Genomic DNA, 27,947 nt, shown 5'->3' with positions numbered 1-27,947 from the left:
TAATGGTATTAATTACATCTGTGCCTGTCAATATGTCTTCCATGAAAAAGGTGTAAGTGAATTCATCACACACAGATTATAAAATTTCATTAATGATGCTTTGTTGATCTCAATAGCTAATAAATGGTTGTATAATCGCCTATAAAGCATATGAAGCAGAGAACTGACCCAGTGAAGACAGACAATATGTCCATTTTACATGTTTTTATTAAAGTTGCATAAAAGTGTAACAAAATTGGGCAAAAACAAGACCTGTTGTTGCTATTGCTACATTTGTTTGTTGGTTTGATCTAATCATTGTCCAAAAAACACCTCAATCTGCATGGTTTAGCTCTTGTATTTAGCATCACGATGATAATCAGTATATATTTTTTTTGCATTTTTTTTCCCCAAACAGTAAAAAAACAGACTTCTCAATAACAGTCTCAGAAGATATAATCCAAACCTGGATTTAGAAATGAAAATCCACTCAAATTCACCTTCTGATTGAGCTTGCCTGGTACAATCCAATGTCTACAAAAATGCAGACCGTGCTTGATTTGGAAACCCCACCAGGAAGGCAAAAGCAATCGCACCAAAGTGTATCTGAAGGGATTTTTGTTTAACTACATGTTAATCCAAGGCCTGGCATCAAGAAGTGTCATGATCACAATAAAAACAGACCAGTATTCAAATGGAAAAATGTAAAGAACATTGTTTCATCTAAACAAAATCACTGTATAAAGGCCTAAGTATTAAACACTCACTTCTAAAAAACAAAACAGAATCTCATTTTGTTTTTTCAAAACAAAAAAATAGCGACAGAAGGTCCACATGCCGCAGTTCTGCTCAGTAACACACAGGTTTAGCAGTTTGCGTTACCTTTTTAAAAATGAATGTCTCCCGTTTTTTTTTTGGTTTGTGTAACATAAATAATACCTAAGGCAACATCTGTTTTTTAAAGGAAAGGAAAGTGAAGAAAGGATAGAGGGAGGGTGGGCAAAAGGATGGAAATGGGTGGGAGGAGAGAGGGGATGCCAGGGAGTAATAACAGAGCAGCAAGAGGGAAATGGGCCAGTGTGTGTGTGTATGAATGCATGTGTGTTGGCGCTGAGACAGAGACAGACAGTGGAGGTCTGCTGTCACCGCAGGTGTTAGCAATTGGTCACAGGAATCGCAGCAAATGCTACTGCTTCTCCAATTGGCCGATGGGCTTCCGTCTCTGATCTGATTGGCTCAGGATGAGAAACAGATGGCTTATTCTTAGAGATGATTGGCAGCTGCAGCGGAGAAACACATCTCGTGACAGCTATAATGGACCTGTCTCTCTCCCTTTCTTTCTCAGCATTTGGGGTGTGTGTGTGTGTGCGTGTGTGTGTTTGAGAGAAAGACGAAAATGAAGGGTGAATGCATTTAGACAGCTTCAATGTAAAACAGTGGCCTCCATCCCTCCCATTCAGATGTCTCATCATTAGTGGGTCTACTGACAGGCAGAGAACAGTCCCGACACCAACTTGAAGCTCCGAAGACATTTTCAGAGTTGCATGTATGTGTGACTGTTCTGAACTGACGTCTGCCAAGCACAAAACAATGTGGTGGACTGAATAATTCCTAAGACACAAGGAGAAGAGTGAGAAAGAGACAGAGAAAAAAAGGCAGCTTTGTTCTGGGTCCCCCTGTCGGACTGTCAGTGTGTGTGACAAAATGCATCCAGAAAAACAAAACAGGAACCAGTCCTCTACTAAAAATCTAAATTTGTCATACAGAACAGCAGAATATACAGGCCAGAAAATAACACTCCTATTATGACTGTTGCTGTACATTATGTAGCAACATGTAGCATTTAGCAACACACAGACATACATACAGTATGTATGTGCAGGCTGGACAGCAGCGACTTCTAAAGAGCCTCTCTTACAACTGCACTACACATTTGAGGAAAGAAAAACGTACTTTTTCACCCCCAAGAATTTGAACTCTATTCAAGAACACCCAACCTAAGAGCTACTTCTACACAAGCCTCAAAGGAAGATTTTTAGTCTAAAATTGGTTGGACCGTATGACCACCGCAGCCAACCAGTGACTCTTTTTTTTTTTTTTTTAAAAGGTTCAAGCACTATTTCCAGGGATCCAATTTCCCTCTTTGTTGGACTAAAGATATACCACACATATTCTTTGTGGTCAGAGGTTCAGATTTTCTTCCCAAAATGACAAAGTGGAGAAAAAAAAGCACCACTGTAGCAAATGCCTCTGATTAAGGGGGGTAATTATCTGAAAAGACTGCACCACCCCCCCCCCAAAAAAAAAGTTTAAACCCCTTACAAATAAGATAAGGAATCTCATTGGTAGAGACCTAAGCAATGATTAGGCCCTGCTTCAAGCTGATTGGCTGTTTCCCCCTTCGTCGTTCTCCCTTCCACTCTTTTCTTTGCTGTTGCAGACTCTTTCTCTTGTTCCTCTTCCCACTCTCAGCCGCTCCAGTCTCAGTAATTATGGGACTCGTCTCGTCTCTGCTCCTCTTCTCTCTTCCTCCTCAGACATATGGAGGGTGGTATGAGGGAGGGTGGGAGGAATATAGAGCTGGATGAGGAAGAGTAAAGCCATACAAAGGGTGAAGGAAGAGCAGGAGTGAGAAAGAGGCGGAAGGAGAGTGCCTGGATTAAGACCAACGAATCGCTCCTTGTTGTTTTCGCCTGCTTATCATTACGCGTTCTTTACTTTTTCTTCCTTGCTGATGTTTTTTTTTTAGTAAGGGAGTCCAACAAACAACAAGGGAAGGTCACAAAATAATGAAAATTAAAAGTGATTTATGGGGCTGGATCCGAGGCAAAGAATAGATTAAAAGAAAGGGGTTTAGAGCGGAGGGTGTAATGCAAACAAGGTTCAGTGAAAGAACCTCAATGGAAGAAAACTGACATCAAAATATAAAAAAAGATGGAAAGCACATGAGGAAGACGAGAGGTGAGGGCTGAGGGGGAGGGTGTGGGTGTGGAGGAGGAGGAGGAGGAGGGACGCCATCATTTCTTCTGAGGCGTGGAGAGCTTCTGCATCCCTCGGATCTTGTCAAGCAACTCTGAGATAAAGTCCTACGGGGAGACAGGAGGGACAAAACACATGAGGGGAATTCAGAACCAAAAGAATCCACAGTGCATAGATAAGGTAAAATGTCAGGGGGCAGGAGGATGGGAGAGAGGGAAAGATCTTACCTCAGTAGGTTTAAAACAGTCAACCAGCAAGTCCTGTAAAACAAACAAGAATATGAATATGAATATAAATCTCGGCTTTTGTGTGTGTGTGTGTCCTTGCGTGCTTTTACACAAGCGTAGAATTGTATGCTACCTTGACCCTGGCTCCCCGCTCAACATCACTGGGCATATCCAGCAGCTCATCCACATCGATCTCAAGCTCTGGAATGGCCTCCTCCTAGAACACGTGGAACAAGAGATGAGCACAGTTAGAGACCACCTACAAGTGTACTTAGAAAGAAGGGATCATGGTTGGTTGGTCAACAGTAGGGATCGACCGATACTTGTTCTTCAAGGCCGATGCCAATTATTAGTAGTTAGTGAAACCGATAACGGATATTTGGAACCAATATGCATTTACAGTGAATTTTTTTTATTTTTTTTATATAATTCAGGTTTTTTCTTTTATTGAGTGTTAGTCAATCAGAACAGAACTGACAGCATTATTGTGGTATAATAATATGTATGACGTCCCATACATACACTTGGATCATCAAAATAAGCAATAATAGTAAGTAGTAACAAAAATTAATTAAAAAGAGAATGAGTCCAGCGACCACAGTGGCACATCTCTTATCATTACTATATACCAGCAATACCATAGGCAAAATAGTGATCCCATGATCTCTCATTTTCATTATTAATTCTGGACAGCATGTGTTCATATGATGCAATTTCTGACATAAGTTCCAGCCATTGTTTAAACTCTGGGGCGGAGGTACTTTTCCACACTTGTAGGATCACTTGAATGGCCGTTACAACCCCAACTTTTATTACTGCCAAATCATATTTTGAAACTTCTAATAATTCTGCTTGGTCCCCTAACAGGCACAACCTCTGTGTTTTAGGTATAATAAGACCTAGGCCTTTCTCTATGCGTTCTACAACTTTTTCCCAAAAGGGGTTTACCAATTTACATTCCCAGAGTGCATGTAAAAATGTTCCTGTCTCTGTCGGTCCAACAGAGGTCATTGGGCATTATTCCCATCCTATAAAGTTTAGCAGGAGTAAAGTAGAACCTGTGTAACACTTTGTATCGAGTAAACTTTCCTCTGGCTTCCTTTATATACCTCCCTGCGTCGGACAGGATTTGTGTTTTCATCACTTATTTCACACTCTAAGTCTTTATGCCAGATGATCTTCAGATTTTCACATGCACCTTTTTGTAACCCATTAAAGATCTTGTAAAAGTGGGATGCCCTGTGTGTTATATTTGGTAGTTCCATAAATTCTATTACTAGGTTTCTACCCTGAGTAAATTTGCCTTTGGTGATACAATCTCTGATTTGCAGATATTTCCAGAAATTACCCTTATACCCCAAGTTTATACTTATGTACCAGATCAGATAAGGTCACAAGTCTTCCTTCTGAATACATGTCGCTTATCTTATGAATTCCTTGTACATGCCATTGATCCCAATAAACAGACCTTTTCCCACTTCGTATATCCGTATTATGCTATAGACATGCATATGATTGTCTTGAGTGTGATATTCCACATAACTTGTGCGCTTCTCTCCAGACTGATTTCGAATGAACCAGAACTGGGTTTGAGGAATGTCCATGTCCGTTCGTCTTTGGTCCATGTGAGAGAATGTCCAAAGGTGTGAAGCGGCCAGCCATTTCTTTTTCAATACTGATCCAGCTTAGTTCATTGTCTTTTCTCCTCCAGTGTTCACGCAGTCTGGACATTTCAAATGCTAGGTTGTATAGCTTTACATCGGGAAGGCCTATTACAATGAAAATTAAAAACATAAAACCCAGTAAAAGATAGTCGGATAGAGTTGTGGGACATTAAGTCAGACTCAGTGGTGAGTGAAACCGAAGCAGAGGGACAGACACAGAGCTGTAGCGGAGCCAATGTAGAGCACCTTTTAATGAATTAACTTAATCGGTTATCAGGCAAATAAAACGCACATACAGATAATCTGCAAACTGCCAAAAAACGGCCCGATAATCGGCCTGGGCTCTATCCCTAGTCAACAGCTCAGTGTTCTCTCTCTCTCTCTCTCTCTCTCTCTCTCTCTCTCTCTCTCTCTCTCTCTCTCTCTTATATTTCATGGACACATGGATAAAAGTCGTCCTCATCATTTCTATTCCTAGTCCCTGTGTTTATGTTATGTGGTTGTCTGCAAATAGTCCAGCACTGGTATTTCTGTCTCTGTGTATGACGTGTTACAGTGACTGATGAATGGCCATTTCTGAACACTAGAGGGCGGTGTCCTTCCATTACCACGCTTGTTGTACATGACGAAGAAAAAAAGAAGAGAGACAAAGAAACTCTGAAAAATAGGCCTATATATTTTCAAATAATATTTTTTCAAGGGTGCAAAGAACAAAATGTCTATTTAAATGCAAAATGTGTTTGCCTATGCGCACAGTTTGTGAACATGCTTGTTCTGTATAAAGAGCAAGCATTTAGTGTTTGCAATGCAAATCACAGCTTCACTTGACGGTTTAAAATCCTACAGAACATAATGGAAACAAAGTAGCGGGGAGGTGACAGTGTTTCAACAGGGGTGCTACACTGTACACTAGGGCTGCAACTAACAATTATGGTCATTATCAATTAATCTGCCGACCTCAATCTGGTCATTTTTACACTTTCTTCTTTCCTCTTCTTTAACTTTTTGTACAAAGGAGATATAACCTGTTACCTAAGGTAGGGTTAGGGGATTCTGTTCTCCTGGGACAGAACCAGGCCAGTTGTTTTCACTTATTTTCAGTCTTTATGCTAAGCTAAGCTAAGTGGCTGCTGGATGAGGCTTCATATTCAGCGTACAGATATGAGAGTGGCATCTATCTTCTCATCTAACTCTTGGCAAGAAATCAAATAAGCGTATTTCCCAACATGTCAAACCTTTGCTTAATAACTAGACTAAGTGCATTATTGAAAGCTTGCCTGTAAACGGCTGACTGTCAAGCTGTTGCCTAAAGTGAAAACACGCTGCTGTAAATCTCAAAAGGGTCAAATCCACTCCAATGAATCATCCTAGATGTTTAGAACTGCACAGAAAGTTAGAGAATAACTTCATCCATTCGTACCTAAACAGAAATAGCTGCAATTAATAAAAATGCACACTTAAATTTCAGCAAAGCAACGATCGCCTGATACTACTATCGCCTGATACTGATGAGCTGACATGTAACAACCTTGCCACTAGCTCAGATATATTTGGCTTTTTAAATAAGTAAAAGTGAGTAAGATGTAAGTTTGTCTTTGTCTCGTTCTTTCCCTTTCTCGCCACGCCTTTTCCCTTTAGCCAATCAATTCCCTTCTTTCTAATTAATCTGTCGCTCTATAAAAAGTGCTTTAATAGTCTCCCTCTCTTTCTCCGTTTCTCCATCTGTCTCACTCAAGCACACTAGCTCAGTGTGTGCGCTATCAAAGTGGTTCACCACTGGCAACAACAACAACAACAACAACACACACACACACACACACACACTAAACACTCGTTTCCCCTTCTTTTGTAGCTCAATTGCTACCCTATATTCATGTCATTCGCTAGGAATCTCTCCCTCGCTCTCGTCCTCCCCCTCAGTTGGAGTTGCCCACACCAGCTGTCTCTGCACCTGCCCAACTGCCCCCTACTCCATCTCGCACACACACGCACGCACACACACACACACACACACACTCTAACCGAATGATACTTTTTTTTCAAGTGACAAGGCTTCAACATCACACACACCTCACATACACATGGATTAAAGAATTATAAAATAAGCATTAATAAGTCTGAGCTAGATCAAGTGTGTGTGTGTGTGTGTGTGTGTGTGTGTGTGTGTGTGTGTGTGTGTGTGTGTGTGTGTGTGTGTTGTGGGGATTTCATTCTGAGCAGGACAGCCTGTGTGCGTGAGATGGAGACTGGAGGTGACAGACATACTTACTGTCAGCAGAGTAAAACACACACACACAGCAAAAATACTGACACAAGTACACGGAGTACACTATTAACACACTCTGGTATTATAGAATTTCAAAATTAAAGCTTTGAAAGAGACACAAAGGTGCACACATGCTTCGACTGCAGACATACTGACGCGGTCTGTTAAAACACACACACACACACACACAGTACAGGCTGTGAAGTCTGACACAAAGACTGTTCTGCACAACATGTGGGCTCCATGTGCTGCTACTACATGATACAGTAAAGAAAGCAAAGACAGAAAACGTGAGAAAGGCGAGAAGACAAAGGAACAACAAATAGAAACTCAATTCTTTACTGTAATCTACAGTTTTAAATGCTTTCCTGCCAATTCATTTCTTACATTAACAGCATTTTATATTTCTACTTTGGGTCTACTTAGAAGGTAAATGTAATGCACTAATTGCCGTTCCTGAAAAGCGTAAGAGCTACACATTGGCTTCCATTTAATACAGCTTACTTGAAGATGATTTAAGAGACCGACTGTTCAATCTGCTGGGGGGGATGGGGGGAGGGGAGGGAACGCCAAGAGGAAGGAAGGTAAGAGGTTAAGGAGCATATCGAGAAGAGAAGAAGAGAAGAGGGAGCAGCTGAGTGGAGCAAAGCGAGAGGGAGGGAGGGATGTTGAAAAAGCCCGGAAGAAAGGCTTCAGAGAAGAGACACAAAGAAAGCAGGGAATCACGAGGGAGGATTTCCAAAACAATCCTCCAGACTGACTTACTGAACCAGTCTAGAGTCTGGAGGGGATTTTACTGTTGGCTGCAGATGTGATCTGGACTAAAAGGTGCCTACAAGATATTGGCAAACACTGCAGGATTGTGAACAAAGCAGTGTGGATCTATTCAAAACCTGATGTACCCTGAACCAGGAACAGTTTCAGCAAATCCACAAAACATCAGCAGTTTGGATGTTTGATACATTAAAAGGAGTCACTGTGTAGTTTATAATAAGACAAGATAAACTGTATTGTATTCTCCCACACTGGGGGAATTCACTAGTCACAGCAACTCAAGAGTCTAAAAAAAGTAAAAAGAAAGACGACTTTTATTTCCCATAGTTACTCTAGACTACTGAACAAAAGGCCAACAGTATTTTAAAAGGCCTATGAAATAATTCCCACATATTAAGCACTTCACTCGTGGTTCTGTTTATGCTACATGTCATTAAAAACTGCCTTTGTCATTCTGGACCACCAGCATTGTCTGAGAAACAAACTGCTACTAAAAAAAAAAAGGCATATTTTATTGTGGTCTTTAAATTTAATTATACTCTGCCCAACGAGCTTGTGAATATGATTCACACACCACCACAACGCAGCTGAGAGACAGCGCTGTCTGTCTTACTGGAGGCTGCCTACGGAACAGAGCAGAATGAGATGTGACAGTATGAGAGCGTATTTGTGTGCATGTGTAGGTCACATAGTACTATTATTCCTCTCGCAGAGGGCTGTGTATAGCGGCTGCAGGCTTGGACAGATCAGATGCCAGATTCAGCTCCCTCACAGGAGAAACATAAGCCAGACACACACACACACACACACACACACACACACACACACACACACACACACACACACACACACACACACACACGTTAAAAGCTTTCAACACTGTGAATGTTTACTTGTGAGACAAACAATGCAGTTACATGCTACGCACAGAGAGAGATGAACTATGCAGATAAATAGTACTACATAGTAAGTAGTAAAATAAGTTAAGGCACGTACGTATAGACACATGGCTAATGAAATGACAATACAGGTCCATATTCAGTGTAATAAGGTGGATATAAGTTAATGCCTTTTTGTGTAGGAAGCTTTGTTTGTAAGTAGGTCACAGAGGCCACCGACAACGATTACACATTATTTCTTCCAGTGCTAACGCACTACATAGCTGATTCCTGTGATAAACTGCGTTTTTGAGTGTACGAAAGAGGGCCAGAGAGAAAGGGAGATGTAAAAAAGTAATTAAAATGTACAGCATTACAGAGAGGTTTACCAAACGCTGGACGATGAGTGACAAATGGCCACTTTTGCTTTCCTACCGCCGCAGTAACAAACAAGAATAAAAATAGTCAGACTTCCGGATGGCCAGTCGCCCGTTTTGCAATAAAAACAATGTTTTGGCCAGTTACAATGAGGGAACGGGGAGGAAGTTGGAGACAGAGGGAAGTGATGGCTGGAGCTGGCAGGATGGAGGATGAGGAAGGAGTAGGAAAAGTAGGCCGCGTGGCGCTGTACAATGTCGCCACTCACTCCAATTTCCGTGTGTGTGCTTGTTTTGACTGGGGAAAAACAGACTCCTTTCTACGCCATTTGCTTCTTTTATGCTACTTGCTTGTTATTTCTTTTTATTGAATAGTTGTAGAGAGAAATACAGATGCAGAGGGGGAGGTTGACAATTGGAACCATTTTTACACTGCTACACTAACACTATGGGTCTTTCATTTCCAATTCTATTTTTAATGTCTTACTGTATTGAGGTCAGCCCAAGCAGGAAAGTGTGTTTTTGCGGAGTGTTTAATCGGTTTGCATTATAGAGTGGGTGAGTGAGTGCATGTTGAAGCATGCTGCTCCATTAAAACTATTACCCCATGCCGGTTGACTTGGCTCAGTGACACGGGTACAAAATATGTGTGAATGCTGACAATGACAAGTTACAGACACAGCCACTCTGCAGGCAGTGTGAGCACAGGCATAGCTGTGATTGTTTGGCTCTTAAGTGTGTGTTTCGGTTCTCACGAGTTGAGAGAAGTATCCACACAACAACTTTACAGCTCCACATCCCTGTCACCAGAGCAAGAAGGGTGCTAGTATCAATCTGTTTCAATTGGTTTGGCTCAGTCACTCAAGAGCTAAGAGTCTGAAACCAAAGCATCTGCTTGGATTTTCTGCCTATTTGCACTCAAAAAGCATGTAGAAACATTTTTTTTATGGAGAAAACCGGATTGTTCTTTACTCATATTTGTCTAATGGTCCAAATCAAAAGGCCTGGGCTATGAATCATTCAGCGCTTCGTCAATACTTGAAAGCTCGGTTGCGATTGTGAAAAAGGATTATTGGTGCGTCACAGACAGAGAGAACATCAAGTCACCCACTGAGGTGTGCTAAAGGACGGACAAAGGCGAGGGAGGGAGAGAGAAACGAGGGAGAGAGAAGAGAAGAGAAGAGGCGAGCGCAGGTGGAAAAACAGAAGCGTGGTTAAAGGCCAATGAAAACGCTCGGATGAAAGAACCTAGAATTTTGATTAAATATTCTGTAACATCCAAGTAAAAAAAAAAAAAAAAGGAGATGAAATCTGACAGTCAATTCGAAACTAGTGTGGTCTTGTCTACCCCACAGAAAAAAAACAAGTCCTGCATTGTTCAAGTTCAGAATAGTGGCAGCTTAAAGATGAAATATGCTTGTGCAAAAAAAATCACGTAAATCTATTTGACTAATTATACAGAGACTCGCAGAGCCGATAAGCACACCTTTGAATCCACACGTCGTATGCATGTGCAGGCCCGTTTCTTAAATAAACACGATTGGGCCAGAAATATTATGCAAGAAAACTAGAGTTGAGTCACACCGAACATGGGACTAAAACAGACAGTAAAGACAAAAGCATTTTGTGATTTATTTTGTAATTGTTCAACTTACTTCCCAGAACAAGCTCATAGAAATGTATTAAGGAGTTAAAGTTATGCTGTCCGATAACGTGCAAATACCTGCGGATAATATCTGAGCATTGGTCATGATGAATATGCCAATATAGAAACATCGTACTTGATAATATGACTTAGTCACCTATTTATATATGCTATAAAAACTAGAGTCCAGCATGGAAAAATAGTGGAAAAATACTGGGCTTGAACCCGCTTCCTGTCATGCTCTCCCCCTCTGTCTCTTTATCTTTATGTCTCCTTTGATGCCCTTCCTGTCTGCTTGGCATTACCCCTCTGTGCTGCTGTCCTATAAATCACTCTCAGTGCATCTCTAACAGGGCAATTCATAGCATGTAGGCCACCGTGCTGTGGGCACTTGTGAGCGAACGAGAGAGAGAATATAAGAGAGAGGGGTCAACAAGGGTGTGGAGATTAGGGATGCATTGTGTCAGTCATCGGCTGCTGCTTTCCATCTTCTCTCTATCTCCCTCTCCCTCACACGATTGCTTATCAGGAATCTGCAGCTCTTTCAATAACAGACATTGTTGGCTTCCCTCTCCAAACACTTATTTTCCTTCCTCCCAGAACCAGTTTGGCTCACAAAATATGTGACGCCACCCCCCCATCCCCTCGAACATAAGATTAAAAAGGTCTCCTTTTCATTCTTTTCTTATGCAATGAAGGGGTTAAAACACCAGAGCACCCAGCTACTTCCTGTCTGGGCACGTGACCTTGGGAGATAGCGGGGGAGGGGAGGTAGAACGATATCTGTGGGAAGTGGCTGTGTGTGTGTGTGTGTGTGTGTGTGTGTGTGTGTGTGTGTGTGTGTGTGTGTGTGTGTGTGTGTGTGTGTGTGTGTGTGTGTGTGTGTGTGTGTGTGAGAGAGAGAATATTTGTGTGTGTTTGTTGACAGTGAGTGTGTCTGCGCACGCAATTAATCTAAGTGGTGATTGGCTACTGTATGCACACAATGATAAACCACAACAATCCATAATCAGTACAATGCAATGTACTTAAACCAGTCTGTAGTGTGCATGTAACATTGTGTGTGTGTGTGTGTGTGTGTGTGTGTGTGTGTGTGTGTGTGTGTGTGTGTGTGTGTGTGTGTGTGCGCACCTTTTGTTCATGTGTGTGTGTAATCATAATCTCTATTGCACATCTAATCAGCTGAATGTCTTTCCTCCCAGGAAGAATATATTGTCCAGTTTTAAATAAGAAAAACAGTAGAACTGAACTAACTGCTTTACAGCCATGAAAGATACTAGCAAATAGAACTTTTATCAGTCAGATTTTCTGTCCCCTTTCACACACCTTGCAGTGAGTAAGGATTGTTTTTGTTCTATTAAAAACCCCTCCTAAAACAGCATGTACCCCTCATTGAGGACATCCTACCAGAGCCTCCATATGTTTAGGCTCTGCAGCCCTGTCAGCCTTCCTGCTATCTCACTACTGATAATCTGTCATGTAAAGTAAAAAGAACCAGAGCCTCCAGAGTCTGGTGGTAGTGATGTGGGCTTGCCATTGTGTGTGTGTGTGTGTGTGTGTGTGTGTGTGTGTGTGTGTGTGTGTGTGTGTGTGTGTGTGTGTGTGTGTGTGTGTGTGTGTGTGTGTGTGTGTGTGTGTGTGTGTGTGTGTGTGTGTGTGTGTGTGTGTGTGTGTGTGTGTGTGTGTGTGTGGCTTCAGAGTACTTATTGCAGGAGAAAGCCAAACCAAACAGGCTCCAAGTACACAGAACGTATCTTCATATGATGCCAGGAAACATTCATCACTATAATTAGAAGGCAAGAACAGTAGTTTTGGCAGTTCTTACACTGTAATAAGGCAACAATAGCACATATACATATACACATATATACACACATACATATACACACACACATATATACATATATATATACACACACATACATATATATACATATATATATACATATATACATATATACATATATATATATATATATATATATATATATATATATAAAAAGACATTTAATATAGAGTAAAGTGATATATTAGTAAAGAAGAGAGTGGCTAGCTAAATCTAAAGTTGCTAAAAGATATGGATTGGCCTTGCATGCACCCAGAGTGTGCACACATGCACACACATTGCTACAAATCTATTTGGAGAGTTAAAATATAGAGTGTCACCCAAGCTTGACTCCCCCCAAAAGCTGCCCAAAGTCATAGCTGCTCGCAGTACGGTTGAATGATTCACACATCGGCTTGTTTGGCCTGACTGAACGGTTCAGTGGTTTCTGTGTGTAGACTGGACATGTCTGTGCTGCAGCTACTCCAGGGAAAACAGGCCGGCTGGTCCCTCAGGGTCCCAACCAGCCTCGGGAGGACTTGTACTGGCAACCGCGCCGTAGCGCCAGGGCCCGAAGCTCTGCTGCTGTATCACGCTTACTAACTACTACATGAGGGCCACAGGTTGTCACTGCTGCTGCTCAGTTTACACCCAACTGTGAAGTCAAATTTAAAGCAAAAAGAAAAATCCCTGGAAGTGATGCATTTCACTTTTCCAGCCACAGCAAGAGGCACATTCAGCATTGATAAAAAGGTTAGGATAGGCTGAAAGAGCTACCATAGCTTGTCAGGCAAATAAAAAGCATCATCTACGTAAACTTTGTCAAAAGAAAACCAAAGTGTAAAGACATCACAGTACCGCTGGTGATCACTGGTGAAGCAGCACAGGGACAAGTGGTTAGCACTAAGGACTGTAAAAACATCAGAGTCTGAGGAGCATATCATGAGTCAATCCTTGTAATGGTGTAACATTAAAGCAAATTCATTGCATTTCTGTCAGTTAGGTAAAGGCAAATACAGTAAATGTAACACAACACCTTTGGCTGCTAACTTTTAACATTTCAATTTCCATGCAGCTCTTTACAGCTTCTATCTGTACCTCTCTCTATCATACACACACGGTGATCCCGGCAGCATCTCAAGTGCCCACTTTTACCCTCCACCTCCACTCTCCATCTCCTCTTGAGTCTGTCATTTCTGCAGCAGAAAACGGAGGACAGATCTGAGGAGGAGTCATGGTGCTCCGCAAATTCATACAGTCTGATATCTGTGTGTGTGTGTGTGTGTGTGTGTGTGTGTGTGTGTGTGTGTGTGTGTGTGTGTGTGTGTGTGTGTGTGTGTGTGTGTGTGTGTGTGTGTGTGTGTGTGTGTGTGTGTGTGTGTGTGTGTGTGTGTGTGTGTGTGTGTGTGTGTGTATATCTTGGGACCGTTAGAGAAAAAGTAGCCTGAGGTGCTCTAACAAATGGATTTTTCCTTTTCCTTACATCAATTACAAGTCATCAACATCAAGTACAAATAAAACAAACTCAGGAACAATAATTTACAGATAAAGTAAGGGAGGAAGGACAGACACACAGACACACACACACACACACACACACGAGCCAGAAGAGTCATTACCACTACAATTGGACTGAAAACAAGATTACTTGCAGATTAAATTAAGAATACAATACAAGGGATTAGACCAGATTATCACGATGTCACTCTTGGCGGGTACTACACACACACAACCAAAGGGCCCTTAATTCATTTGTTGATTTTGCCGTGTCATGCATTGAATGACTTATTCCTTTATTCTGGCAGTTTGAGGCAGGAGTGACATTTGGCAATCCTACAAGGTTGTTCAGGTTCCATTGAAATATTTTTTCCCCCATTAATTTGCACACACTTTTCCACAGAAATGACCCTGTTTATTTGTAGAGCCTTTTAATTCATTCTGCCATTACTGAGATGTAATCCCCACGTATTTCAAAGGGGATTAGACTTTAATACAGATCAATCATCAACACAACCTCTGACGCTGACTCAAACACTGGCAATACATTGGGAAATCTAATAAGTGGATGTTATGGTTCAATTCCATATTCAGTCAAACAGTAACAAGTTTTCAGCAGATTATATAAAACAAACACGACAAGACAAGACATGGCCTGAAACAACAACCCTAATAAGAAACGGTATGTCCAAACAGGATCATTCATTTGCTTCTCAAACTGATTTCTTCTTTTAGCAGCCTGGCAATTCATGTACTCTCCTCAGGTGTGTTCAGTACCAGGTTCACCTCCAGGTGTTGGTGGGTTTTATGGCAATTACAGAATCCAATTGTAATAGATTAAAGTGATAATCCACCCAATATCACATTTCAGATATCAGATTTTATAATATGGAAAAGAGGTGAATGACGAGAGAGTGTGTAAGAGAGAAAAAAAGAGAGTGACCCCTTCCTGATGAATCAGTAATATGTAAGTCAGAGTCTTTGCCCAAATATGGTCATTTTTTCCTTCCTGCTCAATGACCAAATGCAAATTGAAGGAATAAACGTATGTAAAGTAAGTAAATGTTTTTATGATTCACTACTGAATTAGATGAACAATATGAAACTACATAATTAGAATTTCATATACTATCATAAATGACATTATTCCTCCACCTCATTCATCTTTTATCTCTACAGTATCTGCCTACCAGCCGTCTGTCAACACATCCAGTTCTTCCCATCGCCATTTTAACAAGAATCCTGCCGCATGACTTCCACGTTGCAATACAGTGAAAGCTTACGTTCCCACAGCGGTGACATCATGGAGGACATATGAAGCCAACATTGCACCGATGCTCTAACCTGGCAAACTCTTGATCAGTGTCTGCTAACACAGTGCCACAGCTCTGAACACAGTCTGTTCCTGTAAACCCATCTGACCCTATCATCCATCAACTCCTCTGAATATACATTAGCAGGGAAGACACTGTGCACAGCTCCTGCACTGTCTGTTATTGGCGTACAAGAAGTACAATAAACACATTATACAAACACAATCAGATATATACTGAAATATGCTTCCCTGCAGTGCAACAACAGCTCCACTGGCGTCTGCTCTAATGCACCTCCTGGGACTAAAATACACTCCTGAGTGGATCTGTGTTGCCTCACTCAACCTGCAGGCACTTGGCTTTGCTTACAATGAGACTTCATGAGGACGACTCTGTACCAAAGATGTATGTATGCCAGGCAGCTGCTGCCAACTCTAGTCGCAACTATTCAATATTGGGACAATGGCTTTGTCGGTTTTAATTTAGTTTCAGCATGCAGGCCAATAAAAACACGCATCACCAAAACCTCATATTCATCTCTCATTTAAAAGCACTATTACAGCAGCAGCAACACCCTGGAGTCACATATGGTAATAACACTGGCCTGTGTTCCAAACTACATCACTATTATACCCATGCTCTCTTTAAAAAGCCTCCTCAGGGGTGCTAGAGCTTTCACATAACAGCTACCAAAAGCATACGTAGTCTTAAAATGAATGAATTAAAAGAAATGACAGTGAATAGACTTTGGTTTGGACCAGGAAGAGTTTTTGTCTGAAAGTACCTGTGTGATACCTTGTAGCTCATTCACAATAATGTGCAGAGAGGCACAGGGGTGCTTTAATACATCAGTCATTATATTTATGGAAGCAAAAATCAACGGTTTCGTAGGACGATGTGAATTAACAACCGGCTTTCAAGTCTGTAAACTGTCTCATAACATTAAACAAGTTACCGCCTGCTATTAGACTTGCTGCAAGCAGCCGCGTTCCGTAAAACATGCTCCAAATTTGCCCCGCTTGACATGTGATCATTGAAAGGTGAAATGGTTTTGTTTAAACCTTTTACACCTGGCTGACAGCCCAACGTGTGTGACAAGAGGATGGAATGATGAGTTCATCAGGGTTAGCTAATGCTGAAACATAATACTGAAGGCTTTTACATGGTGCAGAGGTGTTGGGCAATCAGTACTGTACATGCAGCTTACGCTGGCGAACACATACAGACAGAGCATGTGCCAAGGATCATGACAAACAAAAAAGAAAATGAGACAATCCAAAAAATATAGAAGAATAATGTATGCATACACGCCGCACACACACACACACACACATACACACACACACACACACACACACACACACACACACACACACACACACACACACACACACACACACACACACACACACACTTTGTTATGCTTGTATATTTATTATCCCCTTTCTCTGCTTTGCCCGCCCAGAGAATTTGGCCCACCCATGAGAGAGAGACATCAAGGCTTTAAAACGAGCAAAGTGGCAGTTGGTCAAGGCCACACCCCCACCCTCCACCTTGCCCCCCCCTCTCCTCCTCAATAGCTGCAGACACAGAAATGGCACATACTAAGGAAAGCTCATTGTGGGACTGGCACTAGTGGCTGTGATTCTGCACCAAGGCTGAATTTCGGGAAAGAGACTTCAGATACAGTATTAGGGGACCACTAAGGTCTATATAAAAGAGACTTCAGATACAGTATTAGGGGACCACTAAGGTCTATATAAAAGAGACTTCAGATACAGTATTAGGGGACCACTAAGGTCTATATAAAAGAGACTTCAGATACAGTATTAGGGGACCACTAAGGTCTATATAAAAGAGACTTCAGATACAGTATTAGGGGACCACTAAGGTCTATATAAAAGAGACTTCAGATACAGTATTAGGGGACCACTAAGGTCTATATAAAAGAGACTTCAGATACAGTATTAGGGGACCACTAAGGTCTATATAAAAGAGACTTCAGATACAGTATTAGGGGACCACTAAGGTCTATATAAAAGAGACTTCAGATACAGTATTAGGGGACCACTAAGGCCTATATAAAAGAGACTTCAGATACAGTATTAGGGGACCACTAAGGTCTATATAAAAGAGAACTTCAGATACAGTATTAGGGGACCACTAAGGCCTATATAAAAGAGACTTCAGATACAGTATTAGGGGACCACTAAGATCTATATAAAAGAGACTTCAGATACAGTATTAGGGGACCACTAAGGTCTATATAAAAGAGACTTCAGATACAGTATTAGGGGACCACTAAGGTCTATATAAAAGAGAATTCAGATACAGTATTAGGGGACCACTAAGGTCTATATAAAAGAGACTTCAGATACAGTATTAGGGGACCACTAAGATCTATATAAAAGAGACTTCAGATACAGTATTAGGGGACCACTAAGGTCTATATAAAAGAGACTTCAGATACAGTATTAGGGGACCACTAAGGCCTATATAAAAGAGACTTCAGATACAGTATTAGGGGACCACTAAGGTCTATATAAAAGAGACTTCAGATACAGTATTAGGGGACCACTAAGGTCTATATAAAAGAGACTTCAGATACAGTATTAGGGGACCACTAAGGTCTATATAAAAGAGACTTCAGATACAGTATTAGGGGACCACTAAGGTCTATATAAAAGAGACTTCAGATACAGTATTAGGGGACCACTAAGGTCTATATAAAAGAGACTTCAGATACAGTATTAGGGGACCACTAAGGCCTATATAAAAGAGACTTCAGATACAGTATTAGGGGACCACTAAGGCCTATATAAAAGAGACTTCAGATACAGTATTAGGGGACCACTAAGGCCTATATGAAAGAGACTTCAGATACAGTATTAGGGGACCACTAAGGCCTATATAAAAGAGACTTCAGATACAGTATTAGGGGACCACTAAGGTCTATATAAAAGAGACTTCAGATACAGTATTAGGGGACCACTAAGGTCTATATAAAAGAGACTTCAGATACAGTATTAGGGGACCACTAAGATCTATATAAAAGAGACTTCAGATACAGTATTAGGGGACCACTAAGGTCTATATAAAAGAGACTTCAGATACAGTATTAGGGGACCACTAAGGTCTATATAAAAGACTTCAGATACAGTATTAGGGGACCACTAAGGCCTATATAAAAGATACTTCAGATACAGTATTAGGGGACCACTAAGGCCTATATAAAAGCATCCAAAGAGCACCATGTCATGGGACCTTAAAATGTTTTAACTAGTCACCTTGATTTTACTTTTTACTACTTGATACATTTGTTGTGCTTTTATTATTGTTTTTAATAATGTTGTAAGGTGTCTTGGGTGTCTTGAAAGGCGCCAACAAATCAAATGTATTATTACATTATTATTAATATTATTATGAGTGATATGTGATCTGCAGATAGCATGATCTGATGCACTCTTGAAATGTAAGCAAACAGATTTGGTAAAAGGAGGATGCAATGTGACAAATAAGTCACAAGGGAGGATTTCTTGTCGGCTAAAATGATAAATCTGCCAACAGAACTGACCCCCACACATGTGGTGCATTACATTCCTTTATCTCTTATCTTAACATTAGGCAAACCTTCACCTCAAACCTGACTCACATGTTTAAAACAGCCCTTTTAAAAAGGGATTGACAGCTAAAAAAGAAACCCTAAACTGCGCATAACGCAACTGCAAATGTACTTAACCAAGACCGACATGTGAGTGTGTTTGTGTGAATCAACAGGTGTGTATTGATTGGTGTGTTAATATTCTCCATTTTCCTATGTACTCTGTGTGTTTGTCTCTCGCACACATTTCCTGTGACAACATACATAGACATTCCCCTGGATGACTCACATCCCCCATTTTCTCTCTCTCTCTCTCTCTCTCTCTCTCTCTCTCTCTCTCTCTCTCTCTCTCTCTCTCCATCCCTCTCTTTCTTCATCCATGCCTTCTCTCGCTTGGCGTTCTTTACTTCCTTCCGATCTTAGTCACACACAAACCAAAACACACGCTTGGTCTCCCTCACTCACAACGTTCTCGGCAGCCTCCCTCCTCTCTTGCCGGGTGGATTTATTCACTCGGTGTCTTAAAACTGCTCACATGGTCAGTCAGTGGGTCAGGCTACAGTACATGCTGACTCACCCCTAATCAAACAGGAAAAGAACTGTTCAACATGTAGGACCACATGTAAGCTATTAACACAATGTGTGCATGCCTGTGTGTGTGTGTGTGTGTGTGTGTGTGTGTGTGTGTGTGTGTGTGTGTGTGTGTGTGTGTGTGTGTGTGTGTGTGTGTGTGTGTGTGTGTGTGTGTGTGTGTGTGTGTGTGTGTTGTTGTTGTGGGGGGTGTTTACAAAGACACACTGGAGTCTTTCACTCCCGCTGTGTAACAACCACTCTTTGTAGTCACCCTCTTACGCACACTGAGTGAAACAGGGGAATACTGATTGGTATTCAGACCTTTAGGTGTAAAGGTTTAAGCAAATGTTGCACACTGTGTATGTGTGTTTGTGTGTGTCTGTGTGTGTTTGTGTCGGCTGAAATGGCTTACTTGCATGGACACACAACACTTGGATGCATGTTGTGTTTTTATTGACATGGCTGTAGCCATCGCTTCTTTAATTTTCTATTGATTGAGACCACGATAGATAATCAATTTACAAACTTCCTTTACTGCACTGTTAACATTAGACTTAAGACTTAGACTTTTTTTGGGTGAGAAAAAGTACTTTTGTTCATTTACTCAGCTGTCAGAAGTCACTGGATTGTTTTTAGTGCCTGATCCGAGTGCTGCCTCAGTAAAGAAAAGCGGGCTTTAGGCACTACTACTATATTAAAGCAATAGCAGAGGACACATGTTACAAAACACTTTCTCCCTATGTGACAGCCCCACCTCCTCCTTCAGATTTTTCCTTCTCTTCTTGCCATCCCCTCTAGCTTTTTTTCCTTCTCTTCCCCCGTTTATTGCATTCCTGCTCTCCTTTTCTGCATCTGTTCTCTCGTGTCCCCATCTGTGTGTGTGTGTGTCTGTGTGTGTGTGTGTGTGTCTGTGTGTGTGTGTGTGTGTGTGTGTGTGTGTGTGTGTGTGTGTGTCTGTGTGTGTGTGTGTGTGTGTGTGTGTGTGTGTGTGTGTGTGTGTGTGTGTGTGTGTGTGTGTGTGTGTGTGTGTGTGTGTGTGTGTGTGTGTGTGTGTGTGTGTGTGTGTGTGTGTGTGTGTGTGTGTGTGTGGCCACGTAGGGCCCTGGAGTTTAGGGATTGGACCGCCCACTCGCCCAACTGTTAACTATGTAGCTTCTGGTCAGCCCCAGTGTATTATAAGCAGAAAACCCAGCGAACTGAGAGAGAATAAGTCTTTACTGGCAAATTAACAATTAGCAGCACAACTGCCATGGAAATGATACCAAGGCTGCTGTGAAATTTGATCAGTTTTACTAGAAGTGGAGTTGTGGACTTGATGCGGGTAATAACCCCCCCCACACACACACACACACACACTTCTCTTTTCCCTAGAGTGAGCTCAAAACTCACTTAGCACCTGTATATACAAAGCCAGTAATAGAGTGTAGGCTCAATAAACAGCACAGAAAGTGTACACAGTTTAAAAAGGCATCTATCCTTAAAGAAACACTCCCCGATTTTGTTATGTGCCCAATAACACTTTTAAATCCTAACACTTCCTGCCAGTTCAGTGTTTATGTTTTCAACCTAACACAGTTTACCGTTGGGTTTAATAGAATATAAAGTGGGAGATGGGCTGGAGTTGTGGGATTCTGAGCCTCTATATTGTAGTCTTATGTAACCCCACAACCCTATCAGATGAATTCAAGTAACCCCTTTACTAACAATGGGAATTACTGCTCTATTGGGCACTATATCAAAACCAGTGTTGTTGTTTTTTTAACAAAGCAAATGCCACATTAACATCAACTGCAGGAATATAATACGTAACTGAATGGATCTAGTTCTAATATTGCATTGAAAGAAAATAATAAAAACAGGTGCTTCTTGGAAATTATGATTTTACTTTTACTAAATGGACCTTTTTTTTCCACTGCATGGTTAACCAACACAAACATTTATCCCCGCCTTGTTGCCATGGAAGGCTCGGCTCCTCACTATTACCCATAGCAACTCTGACTGATAGACTGACTAAGTGGCTGGATGAATATCTGACAAGCCAGGCTGGCAGAAAAGACTGGCTGACTGCTTGTAGCATGTTTTAAAGGGATTATATGAATGGGGAAAATAGCTCATTATGAATTCCCTGTTGAACAAACCCCATGCCGTCTTATTAATAGCAGAAATATGTGTCCAAGACAGGAGAGAAATAAAGTGAGACAGGAAATAATGAAGGGTGACAAGGCGGATTATGGCATGACAAAAAGACAGACACAGCAAGAAAAATGAGTGAAAGATGAAGCAATGGAGTGATATAGGGAGGTGAAAGAAAAGGAGTAAAATCCCAGGCCACATGCTTCAGATCTTTTGTCAGTGAACAGGGTTCTCCCACTCTGCTCCCTGACCGGCTAAAGCTGCCTCTCCAGTTACACTGTTGAGTAGCACGTGCTCCACATTTCCCCATCTAAATGAGCCCAATGTGTCTCTATCAGTGACTGTAAATTAATCTCTTTGTTGTCTAAAAGCCTAGCCAGACACAGAATCAGAACAATGAAAAGCAAAAAAATAAATAAAAATAGGCATCAATATTTGAGATGAATGAGAGATGTGTCCAAAAATGTGAAATAAATCAATATCCTCTATTTTATTTAGAATAATCTCATAATCCCATAACCTCACTGTTACTGCAACACCTATTCCTAAGGCTTTTATGGACTCTATGTGATCCTGTCTGCTCAAAAAAAAACAGACAAACTAAGCAACAAAGCATCTGTGCATTAAAAACATGCCTGACTGGATTAGTGAATGAGAGATGGATGGATGGATGGATGGATGGGTGAATGAATGAATTTATCTACACTAACAAAAGAGAAATATTCATCCTTGAAAATCCTTGTGCACTGTCTGCTATCACTCACCACTTTGATTGTCTTCTGGTGAATTATAAAAAGGTCATACTAGAACACAGTACTGCAGACAATCACAGCACATTGATTTTAAAATCCTCTCTAGGCCATTTAATCGCCTCTGCTGGCATGCAGGGCTCTGTGGTATCCGTACTACTTTATTATTATTCATATGTCACAGGATATCTCTATACCTGCCGTTAAAACCTGATTGACAGTTGGATACAATCTGGTTTTCACACCAGATGATAAGAGAGGTGTTGTGTCTGTCAGACTGATCTCATGAAGTGGCGTATGTATGACACGCCAATTCGTATGGCATTATTAGCGTGTTATCAAGACGCATACTCGCTTTTTAGCGGGTTTCTCAATGCCGTTTAGCCTCCTTTGACTTACATTACCTTGCGATTGCGTGTGAATTACAGGACTTTCACCCAGGAGAGCGGGCATCGTATCCCGCGTGAGAGGTTTCCACGTTTGTTCTTCTCCTAAACCCAACCGGTTCTTCTTTTCCTAAACCCAACCGGTTCTTCTTTTCCTAAACCCAACCGGTTCTTCTTTTCCTAAACCCAACCGGTTCTTCTTTTCCTAAACCCAACCCTGTTCTTCTTTTCCTAAACCCAACCCTGTTCTTCTTTTCCTAAACCCAACCGGTTCTTCTTTTCCTAAACCCAACCGGTTCTTCTTTTCCTAAACCCAACCGGTTCTTCTTTTCCTAAACCCAACCCTGTTCTTCTTTTCCTAAACCCAACCCTGTTCTTCTTTTCCTAAACCCAACCGGTTCTTCTTTTCCTAAACCCAACCGGTTCTTCTTTTCCTAAACCCAACCCCATTCTTCTTTTCCTAAACCCAGCCCGCATATCACGTTTCCTAAACCTAGCCTCGCGATAACACGTAGCCTCGCGATAACACGCCACGTGGCATGTATGTTTGCGCTGTGACGTTGCAGACTGCCGTCCGCTGTATACAGCGTAGACATACACGCGGATAGCTCAAAATGCGTACAGATAACACGTAAACATACACGCCACTTGTCTTTAGGAAAGTGGCGTGTATGTTTACACGAAGTCATGATATCACGTTGCGTCTGTTGTTAATGTCCAGCCTGTCTGCAACAAGACAACTCCACTTTTATAGCAACAGCCAGGCCATCCCTTTGTATGTCTGTGTGCGGCAGGGGATGCTGAAGAGATAAGTAGAATGTTTTGAGAGTTGTTGAAAGTTTTGCTCCGAAACGGCAAAAACTTTTTATCCTCTATAGGCCAGCCTATGTAAATATGAGTGGATTTTCTTCCAGCCTCTTGCATTCCTTGCCTTTTTGTCCCCGTTAGCCTACTAGGAATTCTCCAAACCTGTTAAGTCGTTGTGTATTCGTCACGCTAGGAATAGAATGTGGGTCAATGCCAGCTCAGCAGAGACGACATGAGCTTAGCAACTACTGACGCCAGTAGCTGCATCACCGCTGCCGCCAGGTTACATTAGAACTGCATGGCTCTCCATGTGTCGCAATGACCAAGTGTAGGATTTGATGTGTGATAGTGCAGAGTGACTCTAAAGTTGGCTTCCACTGATGGTTATACTCAGTCATTATTATAGCCAGGGGTCATTATACATCCCCCCGCCCCTCTGACAAGACAGACAACTGGACCCCCCACCCAGACTCATCAGTATCACCTCATTTGTCTCATTTGCCCCCAACACACCTTCCTGAAGAAAGTATCTCCCTCACTGCCACCTTCACTTTCCTTAAAAGTTTGCAATCAGAAGAGACAAGAAAGGTGAGAAGGGCGTGCAACAAGGGTCCCAGCCTAGATAAACCAAAGATTTCTTCATTTCTGTATTGGAATGATGTGCTGCTTGCTTGGTTTTCCATTCAAAACAGCTCCCAAACAGCAGCTAAACAATGCATTTAATGACAAAAGTATGATTTACAGTCAGCTATTAATACTTCATTAAATGAATTCACAGGTGTGCTTTAAAACGACTTAAGCCAATCAGAACCGAGAGCAGAGGCGGTCCGTTTCATGGTAAGGCTATAAAGCTGCATCAGCTGCACTGAGCCTACCTGTGGGTGTGGGGCTGAAGTTAAACCACACGGTCTTTATTTGACTGTTAATGTCTGACATGAAATCTTTATTTCCTGTCATGTTCACACTCTTTCATAATGTTCCGCCTTCACTACATCATCTACTTGCATATGGCCCAGATACTATTATAGGCTATAGAAGAAGCGAGGCTAGGCCAAAATCAGCGACAAAGGGCCTTTTAATGTTCTTTTATCAACAGTTTGCTTTAGGACTGGACAGACAGACAAGCCCCAGAGCTGATAAACTGATTTATTAGGCTATACAGTAGAGCTCTATTACTTAGAAGGGCCGCCTGATCGATACGTTCGATCGGTTTCGAGGCCGGTTATTGTTAGGGTCTTTACCTCACAGTCGTAGAGGTCCGTTAGCTGGTCGATAATCCACTCCTCCAGGTTCAGTCTCTTCCTCAGCTCCTTACGGTCGTATTTGACGGTTACGCGTCCCTGCTTGCGAACGGGTGTCTCCGGTTCCTCCGTGGTCCCGGCCGGAGTCTGGAAATATACCCGGGGTTGAGGGCTCGTCTCCGGGCTTGTAACTGCAGCCATGGTCGCTCGGTTTGGGAGAAAAGAATCTCCCCTGGAGGTGTGGAAGTGTGAAAGCGGCGACGGAAAGGAGGCGAAGCGGTCTGTGGACGGGCTGCTGCTTGATTTTCCGCACTGGAAAAAAAAAAAAACCCGGCTGATAAACGTGAGAGTTGGAATCCCCGAAGAAACAGCGTTGGACCTGATGCTTTTGTTGTCCAAAATCGTTCAAAGGGACATTGGCAGTAGCTGGCCGCGTCTACAAAACAAAACGGGCCGACGGTTACGGCGAAACGAACAGTGTAACCGGCTTATTGGGCTATTTACAGCATGCAAACACTGCTTCTATATAAAAAAGGAGAGGTGAGCAGTAGCAGAGCCGGCCTCAACTCTTCATTCAGTAGTACAAAGAGAAATCACACGTCTCTCTCTCTTTCTCTCTGTCCCCACGAGAGGTGCGTGCGCGCTCTCTGACTGACTCGAGCGCATCCGACGTAGCGCGACTGAAAAAAAAGAAAAGAAAAGAGCAAATGTTGATTCCCCCCCCCCAACTTTGAAAACCAGTTAACTCCCCCTTTCTCTGGTTTCCTTCTCATACCCTATTTCCCTTAACTTTAACATGTGGCCCCCCCGGAGCCCATCTGTTCTCATGTTAACACAGTTTCACACACTTGGCAAGAGAAGAATATGCTCTACTGCTTTTCAAATTCCTGTGTTATTCCTATATGGTCTACAGTCCTCTCTCACAACTCCAAAAACTAACATGCTAAAACTCAAATTTGTGAACAAGTATAACGTGACTGCTCCAATGAATTGGGAAAGATGTTATAGATGACACTGAGAGCGCTAAGGAGAATGTTCTGACTATATGGGAACATTTTCTGTTTGAGAAATGAGAACACTATAATAGAATAAAGCTCATTGGGTATAAAAAAAAAATGAAAACAAGCATTCTGGGTCCATGAAATTCATTGTCTATGGAGCAGCTCCAGACTTTATACTTGATGACATCACAGTTACATCTCTGGTTTCTGGCTGAGAGAGAGAGATAGATAGAGAGAGAGAGAGAGAGAGAGAGAGAGAGAGAGAGAGAGAGAGAAGCTCATGTTCACGAATAGGCTATTGATTGCACTTGCCTAGGCCATGGAAATAACATATAGGAATTCTCAAATAAATAAGTCTTTTTCCACTGTGACCAAACTTCGACAAACCTTTTGACTTTTACACGACCTATTATTAGTCATAGAGTTCACCAAGAGCCAAACCATGATACACTAAAGACATACTTTGCCCCGGACTACACAATATTTGCACAAATTGCCTGTGTGGCCAGGGGCCTAACTGCTTCAAACACATGGTATTTGAATGCTCATTTGACTAGTTTACGACAAATGTCTCCTCTGGAATGTGTAAAAAGGTAAAGGCCTACAGACAAAATGTCACACGGTCACACCTTGATGAGGTAAGATAAGAAAAGATAATCTTATAATTCACAGTTTACAAAAAAAGTAATTGTTAAATGTATTCCATGTTTGCAAAATGTTGTTTTTCTCTTCTAAGATTATAAACTGTACTGTGACTGCAGCAGCTGGATTTTCAAGTTTTGGTTCAGTTTTTTTTTACTTTTAAGTTTCATCTGTAGCTTCAACAGAGATAAAAATCCACTGGAGGTGTTCCATTAACAAGAAACCAGTCCCATTTTTTTTTACAGTCTGTCCATTGTGTTGTCACAGCAGGGAACCCCACACCCCGGCTAGGCTGGTTAATAACAAGAGTTGTATTAATAATAGGAGTGTGAAGTGAAGGGGGTGGTAAAGACAGGGAGTGAATTCATAATGTCTCTCTCTTTTTTTTTTTTTTTTTTTTTTTTTTCCCGGAGTGTGTATCTGTCAGCATGCTCATATTGGTATGTGTGTGTGGGTGTGGGTGTGTGTGTGAGTGTATGTGTGTGTCGGTCGTACTGGCCCAAGCAGCCATTTCACAGACAACCATGGCAACAAGACATAAAAAAACTGAATTATTCAGTAAGCATGTCTGAAACTTACAGTTGAGTAAGCACAGACAGACCAACACACACACACACACACACACACACACACACACACACACACACACACACACGATAACTCACACATTCACATCACACACACAACACACACAACACACACAGACATGCAGTCACTGTTACACAGAAACACAAACCTAGTGTGTCACCAGGTAAAAGAATACAATGCATATGCAAACCAGCTGCATACATCTGCATGTAGACTTGTATGACATGTTTGGAATATTTGGGTCTTTCTACTTCATGTCAGACAGATACTAGACTAGCCAGACCCTCCTTCGCGGCGCTGTGGAGGAAGGTCTGGCAAAGCGAAACTAGACAGATACAGACCTCTTGAGAGGAAGTCAGTATAATGTTCGCATGCAACAATGAAACTGTGATGGCCTTGGGGAGAGTGAAAAGGTACAAGGCCAGTATATACGGTATGATGCATAGGCCATGTCATGAGCTCAAATAATCTCACTAAGAACCTCGAGCTTACAACTAGCCATAAAACTGAGCTAATTAGATTGTATAGTTACTATCCCGGGGCTTAAGCACTGTGGGAGACCTATACACGGCACAGATCTGCTATTACCTAACACTGTATGTAGCTGTGTCATATACTATAGGCCTGATCAGTCCATGGCTCCACAGTGACATGGTTATCTTCTGTGAGAAACCAGTCAGGAGCTCCCCTATTTAACTATCTCTCCCCCCCATTTAGTCTTTAAGTGTGCAAAAGCAAAACTTAAGAGCCAAGAAAACCTCTTATCACCCACCTTATCATCCCCAAAACCATTATCACAATG

At 41.8% G+C, this 27,947-nt stretch overlaps 1 protein-coding gene across 1 annotated transcript; it reads right to left on the bottom strand.

The window, feature by feature from the left end:
* Positions 1–189: 189 nt before the first annotated feature.
* Positions 190–25,557, bottom strand: ppp1r14bb (protein phosphatase 1, regulatory (inhibitor) subunit 14Bb). The gene is made up of 4 exons (XM_039822732.1): positions 24,915–25,557; positions 3,319–3,402; positions 3,186–3,218; positions 190–3,065 (listed from the first exon to the last, which is right to left on the bottom strand). Exons 1-4 carry the CDS (start codon positions 25,113–25,115, stop codon positions 2,997–2,999), a joined length of 387 nt encoding a protein of 128 aa, XP_039678666.1. The 5' UTR covers positions 25,116–25,557; the 3' UTR covers positions 190–2,996.
* Between the last annotated feature and the right edge of the window lie 2,390 nt (positions 25,558–27,947).

The sequence above is a fragment of the Perca fluviatilis genome, chromosome 14 (assembly GCF_010015445.1).
Source record: "Perca fluviatilis chromosome 14, GENO_Pfluv_1.0, whole genome shotgun sequence".
NCBI lineage: Eukaryota > Metazoa > Chordata > Actinopteri > Perciformes > Percidae > Perca > Perca fluviatilis.
The sequence above is the reverse complement of the archived record's forward strand: the minus strand, read 5'-3'. Positions and strand labels throughout refer to the sequence as shown.